This window comes from Chiloscyllium plagiosum, chromosome 36 (genome assembly GCF_004010195.1).
Source record: "Chiloscyllium plagiosum isolate BGI_BamShark_2017 chromosome 36, ASM401019v2, whole genome shotgun sequence".
NCBI lineage: Eukaryota > Metazoa > Chordata > Chondrichthyes > Orectolobiformes > Hemiscylliidae > Chiloscyllium > Chiloscyllium plagiosum.
Window position 1 is genome coordinate 5,333,560 of NC_057745.1, and position 21,225 is coordinate 5,354,784.

Sequence of the window (21,225 nt, forward strand, 5' to 3'; positions counted from 1 at the left end):
TGAGGTGAGGTGAACAAGGGAATGCTGGGAACTTGTAGACAAATGCTAAGTGAGCAAATGTTAAGCAAGTGAGGGAGCAAGTGAGCAGCCCTGGGATGGTCCCTGCTCCAGTCCGGGAGCTGGCTACCTGTCAGTGTCAGAAGTGTGCCCCCTGCAGCCTGTCAATGATGGTCACTGGGGGGGGGGGGGGCCCTGCCAAGCAGGTCTGTCCTCCCCGTGTATCCTGCAAGGGATGAGAGAGGTACTGTGAGAACAGAGTCATAGAGCCATAGAAATTCACAGCATAGATAAAGGCCCATCAGCCCATTGAGACTGTGCCAGTGAAAAACAACCACGGAACCATTCTAATCCCAGTGCCCAGCATTGCCCTATTGCCTTGTATGCCGGGATCATGAGAGATTGACAATATTGGTTACCAGTATCTGAGGTACGAGTGGCTGGTGCCCATGAATGATATCATGGAGATACAGTTTGATGCCGAGGAAGATGGAGACTGTTCACAGCCAGCCCAGGGAACTGAACTGCTCGGATGCCGACATGCAGAATTCTCAGTGTCTGCTTTCCTCAGGCGTTTGGTAAGACAGGAAGCCGCACATTAATGAAGCGGGTGCAGTTAATAAAGTTGAAAAATGTGTTGCTGGAAAAGCGCAGCAGGTCAGGCAGCATCCAAGGAGCAGGAGAATCGATGCTTCGGGCATAAGCCCTTCTTCAGGAATTCCTGAAGAAGGGCTTATGCCCGAAACGTTGATTCTCCTGCTCCTTGGGTGCTACCTGACCTGCTGCACTTTTCCAGCAACACATTTTTCAGTTCTGATCTCCAGCATCTGCAGTCCTCACTTTCTCGCAGTTAATAAAGTGTTTAAGCAACAACAATCCCCCTTAATTACAACACACTGCTGCCCAGGGAGGAAGCCCCCTTGCTGCCTAGAACCTGCTGAAGAGATGCAGCGAGTTGCTGCTGACATTGAGACAAATACATCCCACCCAATTGCACCACATTCCCACCTTTTATCAGACTTTCTGAATCGACCCCTCAAATTTTACATTTTACATTTAAATGTTGATCTCGCTCTTTGTGCACTTTCTCTGCAACCATTACATTGTATTCCTCACTCTGTTCTATTACCTTAATACACTTTGTATGGTATCACCTGCCTGTGGAATGCTCTGCCCCAGAGGGCAGTGCAGGCCCAGTCTCTGGATTAATTTATGAAAGAGTTGGATAGAGCTCTGAAGGATAGTGGAATCAAGGGTTATGGAGATAAGGCAGGAACAGGATACAGATTAAGGATGATCAGCCATGATCATATTGAATGGTGGTGCAGGCTCGAAGGGCAGAATGGCCTATTGTCTATTATCTATTGTCTATTGTACTGCATGCAAACCAAAACCTTTCATTGGACTGAGGGACATCTGATAATAATAAATCAAATTCAATCATCACTCCACTCATCGTCTCTGTGGGCAGCACAAAAGGCAATTTGTGCACAGCAAGGTCCCATAGATAACAAGATGATAGTCAGCTTACTCTCCTGAATAAAGAAGGTTCAGAAGAGATTAGCTAGAGCTGCTTAATATCATCGTTAACATTTAGCTTGAGAAAATAAAGCGATATGGTGAAAACCAGTGGACACAGCTTTAATGTAATTGGTAAGAGAACCAGAAGCAGAGTTTCCATCAGACAGGTTTTAAAAAAAATTCTTTCATGGGATGAGGGCAGTACTGGCTGTGCCAGCATTTATTGCTAGGGGGCAATTAAGAGTCAACAACATTGATGTGGGTCTGGAGTCACGTGAAGGCCAGACCAGGGCAGGATGGCAGATTTCCTTCCCTAAAGGATATTAGTGAACCAGATGGGTTTTTCTGACAATCACCAATGGTTTGATGGTCATCACAGACTCTCAATTCCAGATTTGTACTGAATTCAATTTCCACTGTCTTCCACAGAGGGATTCGAATGTGGAGTACACGCATTCAGTAGTAACTTTCATCTAGTGTCTTTCACCCATTTATTTTAGATTTCAATTAGGGCCTTCGATGTCCTTACCGTGCGATCTCGATGCCATGTGCTGTGTTGGTTTCTGTCCCTCCTCGTTGTTGGATATTCCTGGCAGCTTTGACAACATCATGAACAGACTTGTAGTCCCTCAGCTCAAACTCGTGAACAGCGGTCTCTCCGTACTGCACGATGGCCAGCTGGGGAACAGGTACAGTGGGTAAACCAACTCAGGAGATGCACAGGCCCCACGCTGACCCTCCCCTCCTCCTCAGAGCCTTGCCAACCTCTAACTTCACCTGGTCACCTGCATTTCCTCTCCTGCCCATGAGTCAACTGCCCAGTACCAATGACAACATGTTAGCTTCAAACTGTGCAATACAGGCTGTTGTATTGTTGTCTTAAATCTTAATCAATCTATTTCCTTATCTCCCACTTTTAATGAACATTATAATGCTGACTAATATGTTCTCATAAAGAGACAGAGCCATGAAGGTCAACAGCACCGATAAAGACCCTTCCACCCATCAAGTCTGTGCTGGACAAAAACTTTGTTTCAATTTACAGAACAACTTACTTCATCTAGAATTGATTTTTTGTAAACTAGGTAGGTATTAAAAATAAATATTTACTGTAAAGTTCTTTCTTGAGCGATTGACCCAAACTAAGTCAGAGAGTCATCGAGATGTATAGCATGGAAGCAGACCCTTTGGTTCAACTCATCCATACTGACCAGATTTCCTAAATTAACCTAGTTCCATTTGCCAGCATATGGCCTAGATAGCTCTAAACCCCTCCTATTCATATAACCATCAAATGCCTTTTAAATGTTGTAGTTGTACCAGCCTCCATCACTTCCTCTGATAGCTCATTCCACACATACACACCACTGTCTATGTGAAAAATTTGCCCCATAGGTCATTTTTAAATCTTTCCCCTCTCACCTCAAGCCTAATTGTGGACTTGCCAATCCCGGAGAAAAGAACTGGTCTATTTACCCTATCCATGCCCCTCATGATTTTATAAATCTCTACAAGATCACTCCTTAGCCTCTGATGCTCCAGGGAAAACAGCCCCAGCCTATTCAGCCCCTCCCTATAGCTCAAACCCTCCAACCCTGGCAACATCCTTGTAAATCTTTTCTGAACCCTTTCAAGTTTCACAACATCCTTTCTGTAGGAGGGAGACCAGAATTGCACACAATATTCCAAAGGTGGCCTAACCAATGTCCTGTACAGTTGCATCACGACCTTCCAACCCCTGTACTCAATGCTTTGAACAAACACGACAGCGTGAAAAGTATGAAGTTTACAAGCAGTGACATTCGTGAGGAGTCATGTATTTCGCGTACTGTCCTTGCAACTTTGGGATTTATACTCCGCTCTGGCCAGAACTGATAGGTTGAAAGACCCCTTACGCTGCCAGTTATTGTGGATTTACATTTCCTCCTTGTGCTACCAGATACAGGAGTAAAGCGGGGGGCTTTGCCTGAATCTCAACCCAGTATCCATTATGTGTGATCCCAGAGAGTGAGGGTCAATGGGCAAGTCAATCATGAACCTAAATCACTTGATCATCACCCGCTCTTACACAGCAAGCTCAGTGCTCACTGCCTAGTGATTACAGGCTGAAGCCTTGGCTCCATTTCCTTTAGCACTGAATGCTGAGCCTGAGCATAGTAACAGGGATTTTTACCGAAGAATCCTGCTCATCAATACCTTGGTGAAGTGGACAGCTAGATTATGGCCAATATATCTTAGAGTCACCAGTGATGAATATATTTTGTAAGATCACAACAAATAGGAACAGGAGCAGGCTATTTAGCCCGTCAAGCCCATAAATAGGATCATGGCTGAGCCAACACTCCTCACTTTCCTGCCCTTTCCCCATAACCCTCAATTCCTGACTGATCAAGAATCTATCTCTCTCAGCCTTAAACATCCACAAGGACTGTGCCCCCACAACTCTCTGCGGTAAGGAGCTCCAAAGCCCTCAACTTTCTGAGAGAAGGATTTCCTCCTCATCTCAGTCGTCCATTGGTGCCTGTTTATTCTGAGACTGTGCCCTCTGATCCTAGACTCACTCATGATAAAGCATTTACTGATTCTTTCCTGAAATACAGGGTCCAAAACTGCTCACAGTCCTCCAGATGTGGTCTCCCCAGCACCTTGTACAGGTGCAGTAAGACTTCCTTACTCTTCTACTCCAATCCCCTCAGGAATACGGACCAACATTCCATTAGCCTTCCTGATTTCCTGCTGCTGCTGTATGCTAGCTTTCTGTGTTTCATGGACAAGATCCCCAAGTCCCTTTGTGTTGTAGTTTTCTGCATTTTTCCTCTATTTAAATAGAACTCTGTTCTTATTTCTCCCTTCCAAAATGAACAACTTCACATTTATCCACACTTTACTCCATTTGCTAACAATTTGCCTACTTTAGGTGCCCCCATCTCTCTGTAAACTGTTTGTATCCCTCTCACAACTTGCCTTTCCATCTATTTTTGTACTGTCTGTAAATCTGGCTACAGTGCATTCACTTCCATCTTCCAAGTCATTAAGATATATTGTAAATGGTTGTGGTGCCAGCACCGATCCCTGTGGAACTCCCACTGGTTACAGGTCGCCAACCTGAAAAAGAACCCTTTATCTCCACACACTGTTTCCAACCCATGAGGCAATTCTCAACCTGTACCAATATATTACCTCCAGCACCTGGGACTCTTAACCATCTGTGAGGTATCTTGCTGAACACCTTCTGGGAGTCCAAATGCCACATAGTTACTGGTTCTCCTCTCTCCACTCTGGTTGAGGCTTCCTCAAAGAACTCTAATAAATTATTCAGACACAATTTTCCCTTTTATGAAGCCTTGCTTGATTAGATTATAAGTTTTTCAAATAATCTGCTATTGCTTCCTTAATAATTGAATCAAACATTTTGCCAACGATAGATATTAAGCTCATCGGCCTATAGTTTTGAATAAATTTTATTTTATATTTGCAAGTTCTATAACATGCATCTGCATTCTTTTTCCTATCACCCGATCACCTACAGCAATTTTCACCTGATAACCACTCTTAGTAATTCACATGCTTTTTCTCCAATTGATTAATTTACGTGCAGAGCCATTAAGGGCAATGCAATAACATGAAACATGAGGGAGAGGATGACATCAAAATGGAGTTGGATGGGACGGTAAATCACTACCCACCTTGTGTCCACATTACTCTAAAAGCATCAAGAATGTTAGTGGATAATTATGTGATCCCTGTCTAACAACACTTGAGCATGAATGATTTTTTTAGCTTATTAGATCACTTCTTAGATTGGTGACCTTCCAGCCTTTATCCTTGATCCTTAACTTCCTTGAAAGAGAAGCTCTCAATGCCCCCGAGCTGTTCATTGTAATAGATGACAAATCCCAGCCTACAGGCTCCACATTGGATTCACATTAAACAGGAAACGTTTTGTGCTCACCCGTATCTGGCCAGGTCCAATGTAAAATTTCTTCAGGATATTGATCAGGAAGTTCTGGACTTCATACCAAGGGTAAATGCTGTTGGAGCCATCTAAAACGATCACAATGTCCATAAAGGTCTCACAGCCTATGGAGAGAATCAAGTCAATGTCAATGCCATGCCTTGGCTGTTGGTTAATCGGATGGCTGGTCTATAGACATGCTGCTTCAAGCCAAGCGCCTTTGTTTGTTATTCCCTCAGACTGAAAGCAGATCATGCAACACAGGCAGGAGAACAGACACTCCTTTAATGACTAAAGCATGCATGCAACTCGGGAGCAGGAGAGACAGGCTTGTCATACGCTGGATGGCGGGTGCGAAGGCCCGGGCACTTTTGAAGTTGGAGCTGATTTTGCAGCAGATCCCAGGGCTGTAGTAGGAGCTCCCACACTCATGGGACCACAGCGGCCCGCAGGTCTGTGGAGAAAGCAAGGAAAGAGGTGAAATATCAACATGGGTGCTGGAAGTCTGTCACTCCTCTGAGATGTATCATTCTCCAACAACCTCTGCATGTCTAATCAACCTGTTTAGAGATGTTATTACACACCTCCAGAGAAGGTGGGATTGAACCTGAGTCCCTGGCTCAGAGGTAGGGGACACTACCACAAATTGTACTATAGATATTTTCCCCAATCAACCTGTTTAGACTTATGATTACACATCTCTGGAGAAGGAGGGACTTGAACCCCACTCTCCTAGCTCAGAGGTAGGGACACTACCCCTGTGCTATAAGAACCCCTTTGCACAGCTGCCACCATGAGGCACCGAATTTCTTGCAGACGATATTGATGATAAACCAAGTGATGTTATCAATCATCTAATTCTGGCCTCCTAACCATCACTGATTTTAATCGCTTCACCACTGGTGGTCATGCCCTTACCTATCAAGGTCCTAATGTCCAAAATTCCCTTTTCATACCTGCCCACATTTCTTTTCTCTCTCTCTCTTTTGAAATCCTTTTTAAAACCTGCCCTCTTCAACCCATTCTGTGTATCTGATTTAATATCTGGAATAAAAAAGACAGCTTTGTAACCACATAACCAGCATAAACTGTTGTACAAACTCATCTGGTTCACGAAATTCCTTCAGGGATGGAAACTGCCATCCTTACCTGGTCAGGTCTACATGTGACTCCAGACCCACAGCAATGTGGTTGACGCTTAATGCCCACTGGGCAATTAGGGATGAGTAATGAATGCGGCCTAGCCAGCCATGTCATGATTGTACGAATAGATAGGAATATCTCCTTTGGACCTCTATGAAATTTCTTGTGAATTTGCACATTCTCCCCGTGTCTTGGTGGGTTTCCTCCGGGTGCTCTGGTTTCCTCCCACACTCCAAAGATGTGCAGGTCAGGTGAATTGGCCATGCTAAATTGCCCATAGTGCCAGGTGCATTAGATAAAGGGGGGTGGGAAACTCTTCGGAGGGTTGCTGTGGACTGATTGGGCCGAAGGACCTGTTTCCACACTGAAGGGAATCTAATTGAAATGTCTTGTGGTAAATTCCTACATTAAAGGTGCTCTATAAATGCAAATTGTTGTTGCTGTTGTTGGTATTCCTTGGATTTAAGGCATCTTGGTTTAATCTATCAGGGTCACAATAAGTCACCAAACAGTACCACGAAATTGGAAAAGTACGGTGGCACAGTGGCACAGTGGTTAGCACTGCTGCCTCACAGCGCTAGAGACCCGGGTTCAATTCCCGCCTCAGGCGACTGTGTGGAGTTTGCACGTTCTCCCCGTGTCTGCGTGGGTTTCCTCCGGGTGCTCCGGTTTCCTCCCACAGTCCAAAGATGTGCAGGTCAGGTGAATTGGCCATGCTAAATTGCCCGTAGTGTTAGGTATAGGTGGGTTGCGCTTCAGCGGGGCGGTGTGGACTTGTTGGGCCGAAGGGCCTGTTTCCACACTGTAAGTAATCTAATCTAATCTAATCTAAATGCCTTTGGACATCAGTAATACAATACTCCAACAATGAGTTCAGACTCAAAGGACATTTTCATTGAAGCCACAGAATACAAATTGCAAATACATTAAAATTTCATCGCAAATGACTACATCAGTGTGAGGCCTAAAAGCCTTTGGCTTTACACTAACACACTGTCATTGTTGGGACAGACCCAACTCCAAAACTGTTCCTTATTTTCTTTCTCTGGCCCTTTAAGAAAGAAAATGTGAGAAATTCTGGGATGGAAGCAGGAGGTGTGTCTCCCCAGAAGGAAGGGCCAGAGATCTCAATCTCACCAAACAGACTGTGCCTGAGTTGTTCAGTCTCCTCTCCCACCTTCACAATGCTGAGGGTTTCCCTTTGGCTTTGACCCAGATCCAGGAAACAGTTCACCAGAGTGGGGCCCAGTTTGGAATGGTGCGCTTGTGGCTGACATGTTTTGCAGCGTGAGCATATCTAACTCATTCCAGCCTCGGTCCCTGCAGCTGGTTAATTCCGCAGATTCAGTCAGCACCTCCCCCATGTCAGGAATGTGATCCAACTGCATAGACAATAAAGTGACATGGCAATATGGGCCAGGGGAGGCCATTCAGCCCATCAAAGCTGCTCTGCCATTCAGCTAAATCACAGCTGGTCATAGAAATCATATAATCCTAACAGTGCAGAAAGAGACCATTCAGCCCATTGAGTCCTTACTGATCCCCTGGAGAGCAAACTCACCCTATCCTCGTAACCTCATATTTAGCCAGGCAAGTCCACCAAGCCTGGTTCGAAGCCCCTGCATTAGCCGGTATGTATCACTCTCTTGTTGTTTTGCCAGTGACTCCTCCCAGACATTGCCTGCGATGTTGGGATGAGGGTTTGGGATCAGATTGAGCTGCGATACCCTGCAGGTTGAATTAGCTCTCCATGCTTCCCAGTGACACTGGAACTACAAGCACCTGGGCACTGTGTTAGCATGTTGGTTAGACACACCTGGGCACTGTGTTGGAACATTGGTTAGACACACCTGGGCACTGTGTTGGAATGTTGGTTAGACACACCTGGGCACTGTGTTGGAACATTGCTTAGACACACCTGGGCACTGTGTTAGAATGTTGGTTAGTCACATCTGGGCACTGTGTTAGAATGTTGGTTAGACACACCTGGGCACTGTGAGGTCTGCAGATGCTGGAGATCAGAGCTGGAAATGTGTTGCTGGAACAGCGCAGCAGGTCAGGCAGCATCCAGGGAACAGGAGAATCGACGTTTCGGGCATAAAACGTCAATTCTCCTATTCCCTGGATGCTGCCTGACCTGCTGCGCTGTTCCAGCAACACACTGTGTTGGAATGTTGGTTAGACACATTTGGGTACTGTATTAGCATGTTGGTTGGACACACCTGGGCACTGTTTTGGAATGTTGGTTAGACACATCTGGGCACTGTGTTAGAACGTTAGTTAGACACACCTGGGCACTGTGTTAGAATGTTGGTTAGACACACCTGGGCACTGTGTTAGAATGTTGGTTAGACACAGCTGGGCACTGCGTTGGAATGTTGGTTAGACACACCTGGGCACTGTGTTAGAATGTTGGTTAGACACAGCTGGGCACTGCGTTGGAATGTTAGTTAGACACACCTGGGCACTGCGTTGGAATGTTGGTTAGACACACCTGGGCACTGTGTTAGAACGTTAGTTACACACACCTGGGCACTGTGTTAGAATGTTGGTTAGACACACCTGGGCACTGTGTTGGAACGTTAGTTAGACACACCTGGGCACTGTGTTAGAATGGTGGTTAGACACACCTGGGCAGTGTGTTAGAATGGTGGTTAGACACACCTGGGCACTGTGTTAGAATGGTGGTTAGACACACCTGGGCACTGTGTTAGAATGGTGGTTAGACACACTTGGGCACTGTGTTAGAATGTTAGTTAGACACACCTGGGCACTGTGTTAGAATGGTGGTTAGACACACCTGGGCACTGTGTTGGAACGTTAGTTAGACACACTTGGGCACTGTGTTGGAATGTTGGTTAGACACACCGGGCACTGCGTTGGAACGTTAGTTAGACACACATGGGCACTGTGTTGGAACGTTGGTTAGACACACCTGGGCACTGAGTTGGAACGTTAGTTAGACACACCTGGGCACTGTGTTGGAATGTTGGTTAGACACACCTGGGCACTGTGTTGGAACGTTGGTTAGACACACCTGGGCACTGCGTTGGAATGTTGGTTAGACACACCTGGGCACTGCGTTGGAACGTTAGTTAGACACTGGCAGAACTGGCAGTGAACTTGAAGAGAGGGAAGAACTGTTGCAGGAAATCTCTTCGGTTAGATTATTGTTAAAAGTAAAGCACCTCACCGGTACAGAGTATTTGTGAAGCAATCGCTTTCATTAATGTTAACCAGCTCATTCACAACGGCCAGCCCCACAAATGTCAGCAACTGGTTAAACATTTATTTGCAGTGCTGTTGATTGAGAGTTGAACACTAGCCAGTGCATCAGAAGATTTCCTTGTTGTGCTGAAATCTTTAACATTCACCCAACCAATACTTTTTGACCTAATGCTTCATTGAAAAGATAGTAACAGCAACTGAGGTGGGGTCATGCCCTGATGGTCAAATCCAGCAGGTCTCCTTCCCCCTGCTTGGTATATAGTGGCCAGTAATCGAAATGATTCACGAATGTTCTTCCAGCCTAGTCCCGTGGCACACAGAGATGCTGTGACAATAACTGAATGTTTCATGATTCACCCTCCCTCTCCTTGATCCAGTTCCATTACTGCACTTAATTAAAATCATACCAAGACACCAATTTGACTCAAAGACGAGAGTTGCACAACACAGAACAGCATTTCCAACAGCTGGTTGGATTCCACAGATAAGTGTGCCCAATAAAGAGCATGCTCAACATGCCATGAAGCTCATAGATTAGAATAATGAATATTTAGGATGTTGTATGATCCAAGATTGGGTGTGATGTTCTGAAGGCTGTGTAATCCCTAAAACACTGCAATTCCAGGAAGGTCAAGTGTTGGCAATCTTGAAACATTTTTATCCAATTGTGTGATTATCATGTCACAAAAGTATTGAAGAATGCTGAAGCAGCAGATTGATTTTGATTTTGAAAGTCTCTACTGAATGCTGTCCCTTTCCCTGCATGTGGAGGTAAAACAGAAATTGAGTCAGATATCCACACCGAAATGTTTGTAAAATTCTTTCACAGCATGTGGGCATTGTTGGCTGGGCTAACATTTAGTACTCATTCTTAATTGCCCGTTGAGAAGGTGGTGAGGAGCTGCCTTCTTGAACTGTTTCAGTCCATGAGCTGTCAGTAGATCCACAATACCCATAGGGAGGGAATTGCAGGATCTTGATCCAGCAACACTGAAGGAACATGACTGATATATTTTGCTGATGGAGCTAGTTTTGACTGATCAGCAAGGCTGGTTTTGGAGACGACGCTGCTGTTAGACCTATGGAATCATTTCTTTGGTAATAAGTGCAAAGTGAGGAGATGGTTTGGAGGGCTCAGAAACATTCCTCTCCTTATTCCAAAGGGCAATGATCCCATCTCTCTCTGAGAGATGGAATCTCCCTGGCTATCAGAATCTCGGTGAGGAAGAAACTTTAATTTGTGCTCCAATGCTGTGAAGAATTCTGGACAAATACATCAGGACCAGCAGCTTTATGGTTGTCAATAGGGTTGTGTTTAATTCTTCCACAAAATCTGAAGCGGAAATGATTCACATTCTTGATGTTTCCATCAAGTTTCTTGAACATAACCACAGCACCTGGCACAGAAATCTTTATTTGTTTGAGCCTGTGACATTTGTCTCCAATGGCATTCAGTGATAACTGTATTGCCATATATTTTTGAAAATGAGGACAAACAATTACAGTGCCAGTTCGGCTGTGAGATTTCTACTTCTGCCTCAGAGGGTAATGGTGTTCACGTTCCTACCGAGAGAGTTTATCACCAAGTCCAGGCTGCTCCTGAAGTACAGTGTTGAGGTGCTGGTTCACTGAGGCAGGAGGTGTTGTACCCTATTTATTCTCACAGATGAATGTAAAAGATGCGAATTCGAAACAGAGCAGAGAGAGTTCGCCCTGGTCAGTATTTATCCCTGAATCAACAGCCCTGAAAGTGGATTGATTGGAATGAAGGAGCAAGTTACTGCAGAAGCTGGAATCTATACTGAAACCAAGAAGTGCTGGGGATCACAGCAGATCAGGCAGGAGTGGACCTCATCGTCACAAGTGGGAACTTGCTGTGCGGAAAGTGATAGCCATGTTTTCTACATAATAAATAGTGAGTACACTGCAATGTTACTTGTTGGAACAATCTGTGTATAAGGAAGCTACGATGTAAGTGATAACAAGTCTTTAATAACAATTAAAGAAAAATGGCATCTATCACTTACCACGAAGGAATGGTCCTTGGCATTGCTGGTTAAAGTCATTCCAAGCTGCATGTTGTCTTTATGCTCTGATACAAAAGGCATGGATACTCTTCCTTGTGTGAATGAATGGACATTAGATTAGATAAGGCTGCAACCACCAGTGTTTATCATCAAATTTATCTGACTCCTCGTCTTATTTTAATTCCAATTTTCTTCACCCAGAGGTAAGATTAGATCCTAATATTGATTGGAATATAATCTAAATATTAATTTAACTATTTATTTTGATTTGATTCACTGTTGACATATGCACCGAAGTACAGTGAAAAGCTTTGTTTTGCGAGCAGTACAGGCAGAACTTCGGGTGCTTAGACAAAGTGAGGCATACAAGGTTACGGCTGCACAGGAGGTTCACAAAGCAAGGTCACCATTAGATTTGAAATTAGAGAGGTCCATTCAGCAGTCCAATAAATAGCAGGGAATAAGCTGTTCTTGAAACTTTAGTTTGTGTGTTCAAGCTTCTGTATTTGCTGCCTGATGGAAGAGGATGGAAGAGGGTATTACTGGGCTGGGAGGGGTCTATGATGAGTTGGTAGCCTTTCCGTGGCAATCAGAAGTGTAAATGGAGTCCATGGATGGGAGGCTGGCTTAATAGAAGTTTAATTATTTTCAAACAAAGTGATAGTAGCTTTCAAAAATCACATTGATTTACTATCATTGTGTCATTATATTTGTGGGAAAATATCTATCACACATGTTTTGCTCAACAAACATACTTTTTTTCCCCATGTGATCAATATGAACAGTAGCTCATTCAAGTGACCATTCGTTGCTGCGTAAGTGACAATGCTGACAGAGTAACTGACTGTGGAAGGCCTCACCATGTGCACATTGTGCAGTGGGTAAGTGAAAGGGTGATGATGATCCAAATTTCTGACTTGGGTCTTGGCTCACTCAGACCGATTTCCAGGGAGAGAGAATCATTAGGGTTCATGCATCCCAACGTGATGTACTTTCCCTTGGTTACGCTAGGGATACCGTCTCACATTACCAGAGCTAAGAGTGAGCATGCTGTACTTTTAAAATGTGTGCTCGGAGATGCGGCTCTAGCCATGCAGAGACCCACAGAACCCATGACCAGTGACATGAAATTTCCTAGGTGAGCAACCTTTCTCATCATTACTGATGGTGATGACTTTTAATGTTTGTGAGAAGATTTGTAGCTCGGGTGCTCGTTGTTGTGGTTCTGTTCGCATTCATGTTGCTTGTCATCTGCGTGTGTGGCTACTAAGGATAGCTGGTCATGTCGTTTCGTGGCTAGTTGGTGTGGTCGTATTGTTTCGTGGCTAGTTGGTGTAGCCACGAACTAGCCATGAAACGACATGACCAACACCAACTAGCCACGAAACGACATGACCAGCTATCCTTAGTAGCCACACACGCAGATGACAAGCAAAATGAATTCGACTGGGCCAACACTACTATTATAGGACAAGCCAAACAGAGAACAGCCAGGGAATTCCTAGAGGCATGGCACTCATCCACAGATTCAATCAATAACCACATCGACCTGCACCCAATATACCAATCACTGCAGCGGACAGCTGGAACTGACAACCGGAAGCGGCAGATTCAAACCACTACAAATGCCGGAGGAAAGATCACAGAAGCGCTTCACAGGAGGCTCCCAAGCACTGAGGATGTCACCTCGACAGGGGACGAAACGTCTGCAACACAAATTCCCAGCTCGGCGAACAGAACCTCAACAATGACTTTTACCGCCTGAGAACAGACATCTATCTGTCTTTTTGTAGCCCAGTAATCAGTGGGATATATTTTCCAACATAATCAGACACTTTACAGTCAATGACACAGCGAAGAATACAATACCCAGGTTCAGCTTCCCGCATCCATAGCTGGTCTGGTTTTTCACTGGGCACCGGTAAACATCCCCAGTCCTTTTCTTCCCGACACCAGCCCATGGGGCACCGACTAGAAGCCTGTTACAGAGCAGGAGAGAAACGAATTATGAAATCCTGGAATTGTGGGAAAAGGCTGCATAGAATTCTTTCTATTGCTGACAGGGCTTGCATTTCTTGCCCGTCTCTAATTGCTCCAGAGGGCAGTTAAGAGTTAACCACATAGCTGTGGGTCCGGAGTCACATGTAGGCCAGGCTGGGTTTGGCTGGCAGATTTCCTGTGAACCATATAGGATTATCTTCAAATATTGGCAGTGGTTTTTTTTGGTCACCATTAGATTTAGAATTTTAGGTTTTTTTATTGAATTCAAATTACTTAGCAGTGTTCGAACCTGGATGACTAGATGAATAGGGGGAGGTAGGTACTACAGATGCTGGAGATTAGAGTCAAGATTAGAGTGGTGCTGGAAAAATACAGCAGGTCAGGCAGCATCTGAGGAGCAGGAAAATCAATGTTTCGGGCAAAAACCCTTCATCAGGAATCCTTTCAGCACCACTCTAATCTTGACCAGACGAATAGTCTAGCGATAATATAACTGGGCTATTGCCTCCTCTTTTCAAAGGGGGAGATCGTTCAGCCCAACTGATCCATGCCATTCCACATGAGCCTCCTACTAGCCCTTTCTCACCTGACTCTCTCAGAATTTCTTTCTAGCCTGTTCCTATTCAAATGATTATCGAGATTCCCTTGAAAGACATCTCTGCTATTTGCCTCAAACAGACTTTGTTTTCTAGTGCTTGCCACATTCTAATCAACTCCGGGAGGGCGGGGCGGGGGGAATATCTTCCTGATTTTCATGATGGAACACAAAGTGAGGGAGGAGGATACTCGTGCAGATAAGGTCTTGAATTTGGGGAGGGAGTCCAGCGTGGGACAGGGAGAGTGAAGCAGGGTAGGTAAGACAATACACATTATATAGCTACAGTTTCCCTCTAATTAGGGAAATATCTTCTTATCTTCTAAACCAGACTGAGGCCAATCAACAGTTCAAAAAAACCTTAAATCCCAAACCTGTTGGGAACAGATTAGACCACAACTTGAATTTTTCACAAAAGTCTGGATGAACAGTTTTCCCATTAGTGCAGCTCAGGGCTATGCTAGGCCTCGCATCTTAGGAATAGTTTGTGCTTGGCCTCAGAAACTAACTCAGAAGCTGAAAGATATATTTCCAAAGAAGATATTGGACTTCATCATCTCAGCTGTGTAAATACACAGCAACCCAAAGGAAATAATTCTGAGCATTAGAATGCTAACAGAAACCTTTTATTTCACAAAAATAGAAATAACCAAAAAAATTCTCAATGTGTGTCTCCTGACTGCATAGCCCCCCCACTGTGTGTGTTGGTTTCTGTTTTCCGACTTGTTCAACCATCCAGTGGTATCTGTTATTTTCCGCAATGTTGACTTTGAATAATGTCTGACCTGGGCTCTGGAATAGTTTGCCACGGTCAGCATTCTTTCGTCCAACCTGAGAAAATCATTCCTCCTGGACCAGTGTGAATTCAGGCTGGAACCAGTAGAATGCAGAGGATCAAAAGAGATTCCTGGGGTCTGTGTGACTGGTCCCAGATCTGAAATCCTCCCCTCTCTGGCCTCTTTGTGAACTTGCCAATATTTGTCTTGACTCGACGGCTTCCTTGCTCTCCACATCCACTGTAAAGATGAATCCACTGCTAAAGGTGAGGTGTTTACAATCATGAATTGGTAGTGCACATACAGAGCAACACCCTCCCATAGCCTGAAGTGCCTCTTGTAGATAGTACACACTCCTGCTACTGAGCGTCAGTGCTAGAGGGATTGAATGTTTGTGGATGTGGCGCCAATTGAGTAGCCTGCTTTGCCTTGGATGGTGTCAAGCTTCTTGAGTGTTGTTGATAACCAGAGGACACTGATGTAAGGTTCTAGGCAATTAATCAAAAATCTAACACAAGGAAAAAGTGCTTTATACCATGAGTTGTTAAGATTTGAGAGAATTGGACCAATGCTTACAAGGAGAAAAGAATTGCTGTATAAGAACAGGGAAGAGGGACTAACTGGATTGCTTTTTGAAGGAGCTAGTACAACTTATTGGGTCAATTGAAATCCTTTTGTGTTTCTATGGTACCTTCGTTATGATCTGAGGTTTTGATAATATTGGACAAGCCAGATTCCTGACTGAAACCTGGCACGCGATCATAGGCTTATTTTTGCGGTTGGTTACCATGGCGATGAGTCATGAACATATTCACACGAGGCTGAAATGGTTCTTTTAGCACAAAAACATAAGTGAGCCACACAAAACAGAAAATAACAAAACTGTCTGTATATAACACGGCCCAGTTTGGAGACTTTGCTGACTAACTTGACCTTCTGCTCGGCTGAAAAGTGGTCCTGAACTGCATTTTATTCACTCATGGGATATCCCCAGTTGTCTTTGAGAAAGCGGGCGGCACGGTGGCACGGTGGTTAGCACTGCTGCCTCACAGCGTCAGAGACCCGGGTTCAATTCCCGCCTCAGGCGACTGACTGTGTGGAGTTTGCACGTTCTCCCCGTGTCTGCGTGGGTTTCCTCCGGGTGCTCCGGTTTCCTCCCACCATCCAAAGATGTGCAGGGTCAGGTGAATTGGCCATACTAAATTGCCTGTAGTGTTAGGTAAGGGGTAAATGTAGGGGTATGGGTGGGTTTCGCTTCGGCGGGTCGGTGTGGACTTGTTGGGCCGAAGGGCCTGTTTCCACACTGTAATGTAATCTAATATAAATCTAAAGTGGTGGTGAGCTGCCTTCTCAAACCACTGCAGTCCATGTGCTGTAGGTAAACCCATGCTGCCCTTAGGGAGGGGATTCCAGGATTTCAACCCAGTGACACTGAAGGAACGGCATCTTTTTCCAAGTCAAGATAATGAACGGCTTGGAGGAGAACTTGCTGTCCTTGTCCTTCTAGGTGGATGTGATTGTGAGTTTGGAAGGGGCTGTCTAAGGATCTTCGGTGGATTTCTACAGTGCTTCTTGTAGATAGTGCACACTGCTGCTACTGAGCATCAGTGGTGAAGGGATTGAATGCTTGTGGTACCAATCGAGCAGCCTGCTTTGTCCCGGATGATGTCAAGCTTCTTGAGTGTTATTGGAGCTGCACCCATTCCAAGCAATTGGGCAGTATTCCATCATTGTCCTGACATGTGCCTTGTAGATAGTGGAAAATTCTCTTAAAACTGTGTCCCTTGGTTACTGACTACCCTGCTTGTGGAGACAGTTTCTATTTAGCTGATGAAAATCTTTCATATCTCATCATCACCAAGTATGTCGAATAACTTCACACATTTGGAATTTAGTGGCGTATAATGGCTTCTGTTATAGAGACAAATGTTCTGCTTTGCAAGGAAAAGGCTCAACACAGCAATAAATTCCAACAAAGCAATAAAATTAATGAGCATTTAATCTGTCTTCTGATTTGTTTGTTGAGTGATAAATGTTGACCAGCACAGTGGGCCAACGCTGGGTCTGCATTCAAATAGCACCGTGGAATGTTTAAGGCCCACCTGATAAGGGGCTGTGGGACCTTGGTTTAAAATATATCTGCAGCTCTCTCACATTCCTTTCACTCCCCTCTGGAATGTCTGTTTAGTTTATCTGATCGAGTCCGGATGTGGAACAAAATTCACAACCATCATAAATGTGTGAAGTTATTCAGAGTCAAGAGAATTTTCACTTCAGCTCCTGAATTCAGCCAAAGAACTGCAACTCCTTGGTTTCTAAGTACAGTAAGATATAGTATCTTGCATAGTTTTAAGCATAATGTGCTGCCCTGCTAATAATTAAAGTAGTACAGCTGATGTTCTCCATTCACAAATATAAAAATGAATCTTGTTCTTTTGTATCATTATGACACATTGACGACACAGCAATGAGCACAGCTTCACTCTGACTGAGGATTGATTTATCTCGGTGATGGTGCCGAGGGGTTTCTGTGTCTTATTGGGACAGAGACATGTCCAGGGAGTGCTCTTCCTTTCATGTTGAAGGCAAGGCTAAAACAACAGTCGCAGCAAAATGTCACATCCATTTCTGCAGAGGTTAGCCGCACAATATTACCAAGTGGCTCTGTCAAATCTTAATGGATTTTTATGCCAAGTGTCCCCTGCTTTGTGCTGTGCCCCCCCACTACTCAGAGATGAACTGGATACCCAAATAAGAAACGATGAGTTGGCACTTTTTGCCCCATCAATCTGGGCTGGATGCCACATCCCAGAGGTGAGAGCTTTGCATCTTACCCACCCAGACCTGCTCCAGGGTTGGCTCCAATTTCCCACATCAATGGTGTGTGCTTTCAACAGGGGCTTGAGATTTTTCAAATAATCCCTTGAACACTCTGAAGAACTGCTGCTGTAGAAACACCATCACACCAAGAAAAGTCAGAGTAATATTGTCGTGAAACAATCTAACACCTTCTGACCCCTTTTCCATACCTTTACCAACCCTGAACAGCCCGACTGTCAGTAATATCTCGGGGGAAATAACAGCAACATATTAAATACTGGTATATGAGAACTTTGCTGATTTGTCTTTCCCAGATTTTTAAAAAAATTATTCCTTTCTAGGATGTGGGTTTTCCTAGCTGGGCCTGCATTTATTCCCCACCGTAATTTCCCTAGGGAAGTTGTGGTGAGTTGTTTTCTTCGGCCCCTACAGTCCTTGTGGTGGACGTAGACACGGTGTTGTTAGAGAGAGGGTTCCAGGATTTGAACCCAGTGATAATGAAGGAAAAATGTATGTGTACATCGCTGGTGGGAATGCTTACAATAAAGCTCCTCTAATTGCTTTTTCCTGACGTAACGACTGTCTGAGAATTTGGTAAAGAATGGCAGCCAAACCAGTAAAGCTCAGTGCATTCAGGATGCAACAAGTAAACAGAAGCGAAGCTGTTCTGGCCTCGCTGCAGCTTCTCCGTATCTGACCTTCCTTTATCAGTCACATAAATTCAATCACAAATTGGAACTTGGCAGCGTGTGGAGGAATCTTCTTTAGATAAGCACAGTAGAAATTTAAATATGATCGTCTAACATGAAGAAATTCCTCTGTGTCCATATGAAAAGGAGCCTTTTCCCCAATGTCAATAAATTCAAATCATGATGAAGGCCTTTCGCCCGAAACATCGATTTTACTGCTCCTCGGATGCTGCCCGAACTGCTGTGCTTTTCCAGCACCACTAATCCAGAACAGACATCCTTCAATCAACATTATTAAAGACAAGGAGAGTCAATGTTTCAGGCTTAGGCTAAAGGGCTTATGCCCGAAATGTTGTCTCTCCTACTCCTCGGATGGTGCCTGATTGGCTGTGCTTTTCCAGTGCCTCACTCTTCAACGCTGATCTCCAGCATCTGCAGCCTTCACTTTCTCCTGATCATTATCTCTTCATTCTCTCATCGTTCTTTGTTGGGAGCTTGCTGTGTGCAAGTTGGCTGCTTCCTTACCCATTGGAGTAGCTAAACTTCAGAGAAGTACTTAATTTAGCTGCAAAATGCTTTAAAACATTATAAAAATTCTATAAAAATATACGCAATCTCTTCCAATACCAGAGAATATGGGAAGAAAATATGTTGTAGGATGACATTGTTTTAGCTTGAGGAGGAACAAAAGAAAGTTTCAGAAGAGAAATGTGTACAGTCATATCATTGACAATACAAGGCTGGAGAGTGAGCCTAGTGAGAGAGTTCTGCAGCAAGTAGCAGGCTCCTTTTGTATGTTATTGAAGAGCACATAGTTAGTGCTTGAAGAAAATAAGGGAAGGATGACACGTGAAGAGAAATAGTTCTGCAAAAGGACTCTAAAACATTTCTATGTCATGTTACGTGATGGAATAAAAACACCGAAAAAAGCTTGCTGTTATTCTGCTAATTAGTATATAAACCCGGTTCAGCATTGATAAACAGTTGTGCATTATCATTTGTAAACATAATTTACATGACAGCATTTCTGTATTGCTTCGAGAAGGGTTTAAATAGCATACAACAATAAAGACACAAACTGATTGGGCAGTGTGTACTCACCAAGGAAACAAAACCTCAAAGTTGTTCAAGGATAAACAATTTTTACAATAAACTGAAGCCACATGTTGAACATTCCCAGGCTGACCTCTTTTCCGAAGCCACATTTTGTAGATTGCTGCATGAGCAGGGAGACCTCAAGCTGACGTGGAAGGAGATGGTGATCTGGGCTGAAAACACCACTGAGCTCAGGATAGTCGTGCCCTTTAACCTTTGCCAGTGTCTCAGGTTATTGGTGCGGGCTCTTCACTTCGGTGCTTCTATTAAAACTTACCCAACTAACAAAATAAATAAAACTAATCAAGTAAGAGCTAAATACTGTGGATGCCAAAGACCTGAAATAAATATTGGAGAAACTCTGTAGGTCTTGTGAGAGAATCAAAGTTAAAGTTTCTCAGAACAATTCTGAAACAGAGTTAATGGACACAAAGCTTGCTACTTTCTCTAGCAGTTTGTGACTTTGTACTAACAGGGAGAAGTAGAAAATAGGAGCATCATCCGGCCATTTTTCATAGAATCCTGACAGTGTGGAAGCAGGCCTTTGACCCATTGAGTCCACAGCAACTCCCTGAAGACCATCCTACCTAGACCCACTGTATCTCTGTAACCCTGCATTCCCCATAAATTCCACCTAACCTACACACCCCTGGAGACTATGGGTAATTTGTATAACCTGCACATCTTTGGACTGTGGGAGGAAGCCAGAGCACCCGGAGAAAACCTATGTAGACACAGGTAGGGGAAGAATGTGCAAACTCCACAGTCGCCTGAGAGTAGGATCGAACCTGGGTCCCTGGTGCTGTGAGGCGGCAGTGCTAACTACTGAGCCACCATGCCACCCCACTTGGTTCTTTAAACATGTTCCATATTCAACATGAACATGGTTGATCATCCAGCTCAGTTCTCTGTCCCACCTTTCTCCATACCTTTTCATCCCTTTAGTCCTAAGAATTATATCTTCTTAATTCCTTCTCGAAAACATTAAATCTTTTGGTCTCAACTGCTTTCTATGACAGAGAATTCCACGGGTTCACCACTCTCTGGATGAAGACATTTCTCATCTCAATCCTAAAAAGCCTAATGTGCATCCCTAAACACCCTTTCTGCATTGAGCCTGTCTGCTGCTGTTAAAATTTTATAGACTTAAACGAGATCCCCTCATCCTTCTAAACTCCAGTGAATATAATCCTAAATGATTCAATCTCTCTTTGTGCATCAGTCCTGCCATCGCAGGAATCAGTCTGTTAAAGCTTTGTTGCACTCCCTCCATCTCCAGAACATCCTTCCTCAAGTAGGGAGATCAAAACTACACCCAATATTCCAGGTGGGGTCCCACTAAGGCTCTGAACAACAGAATTATTACAGGTAGGGTGAG

General features: G+C 44.3%; 1 protein-coding gene across 1 annotated transcript in view; it reads right to left on the bottom strand.

The window, feature by feature from the left end:
- The window catches only part of LOC122540838 (integrin alpha-11-like), a 192,465-nt gene that overhangs the window by 94,094 nt on the left and 77,146 nt on the right, over positions 1-21,225 (bottom strand). Inside the window, exons 2-6 of the mRNA XM_043677055.1 lie at positions 13,741-13,850; positions 11,872-11,963; positions 5,813-5,927; positions 5,471-5,598; positions 2,048-2,196 (exon numbers count right to left, since the gene is read on the bottom strand). Coding sequence (XP_043532990.1) covers positions 2,048-2,196; positions 5,471-5,598; positions 5,813-5,927; positions 11,872-11,963; positions 13,741-13,850 — 594 coding nt within the window. The remainder of the gene's footprint in view (positions 1-2,047; positions 2,197-5,470; positions 5,599-5,812; positions 5,928-11,871; positions 11,964-13,740; positions 13,851-21,225) is intronic.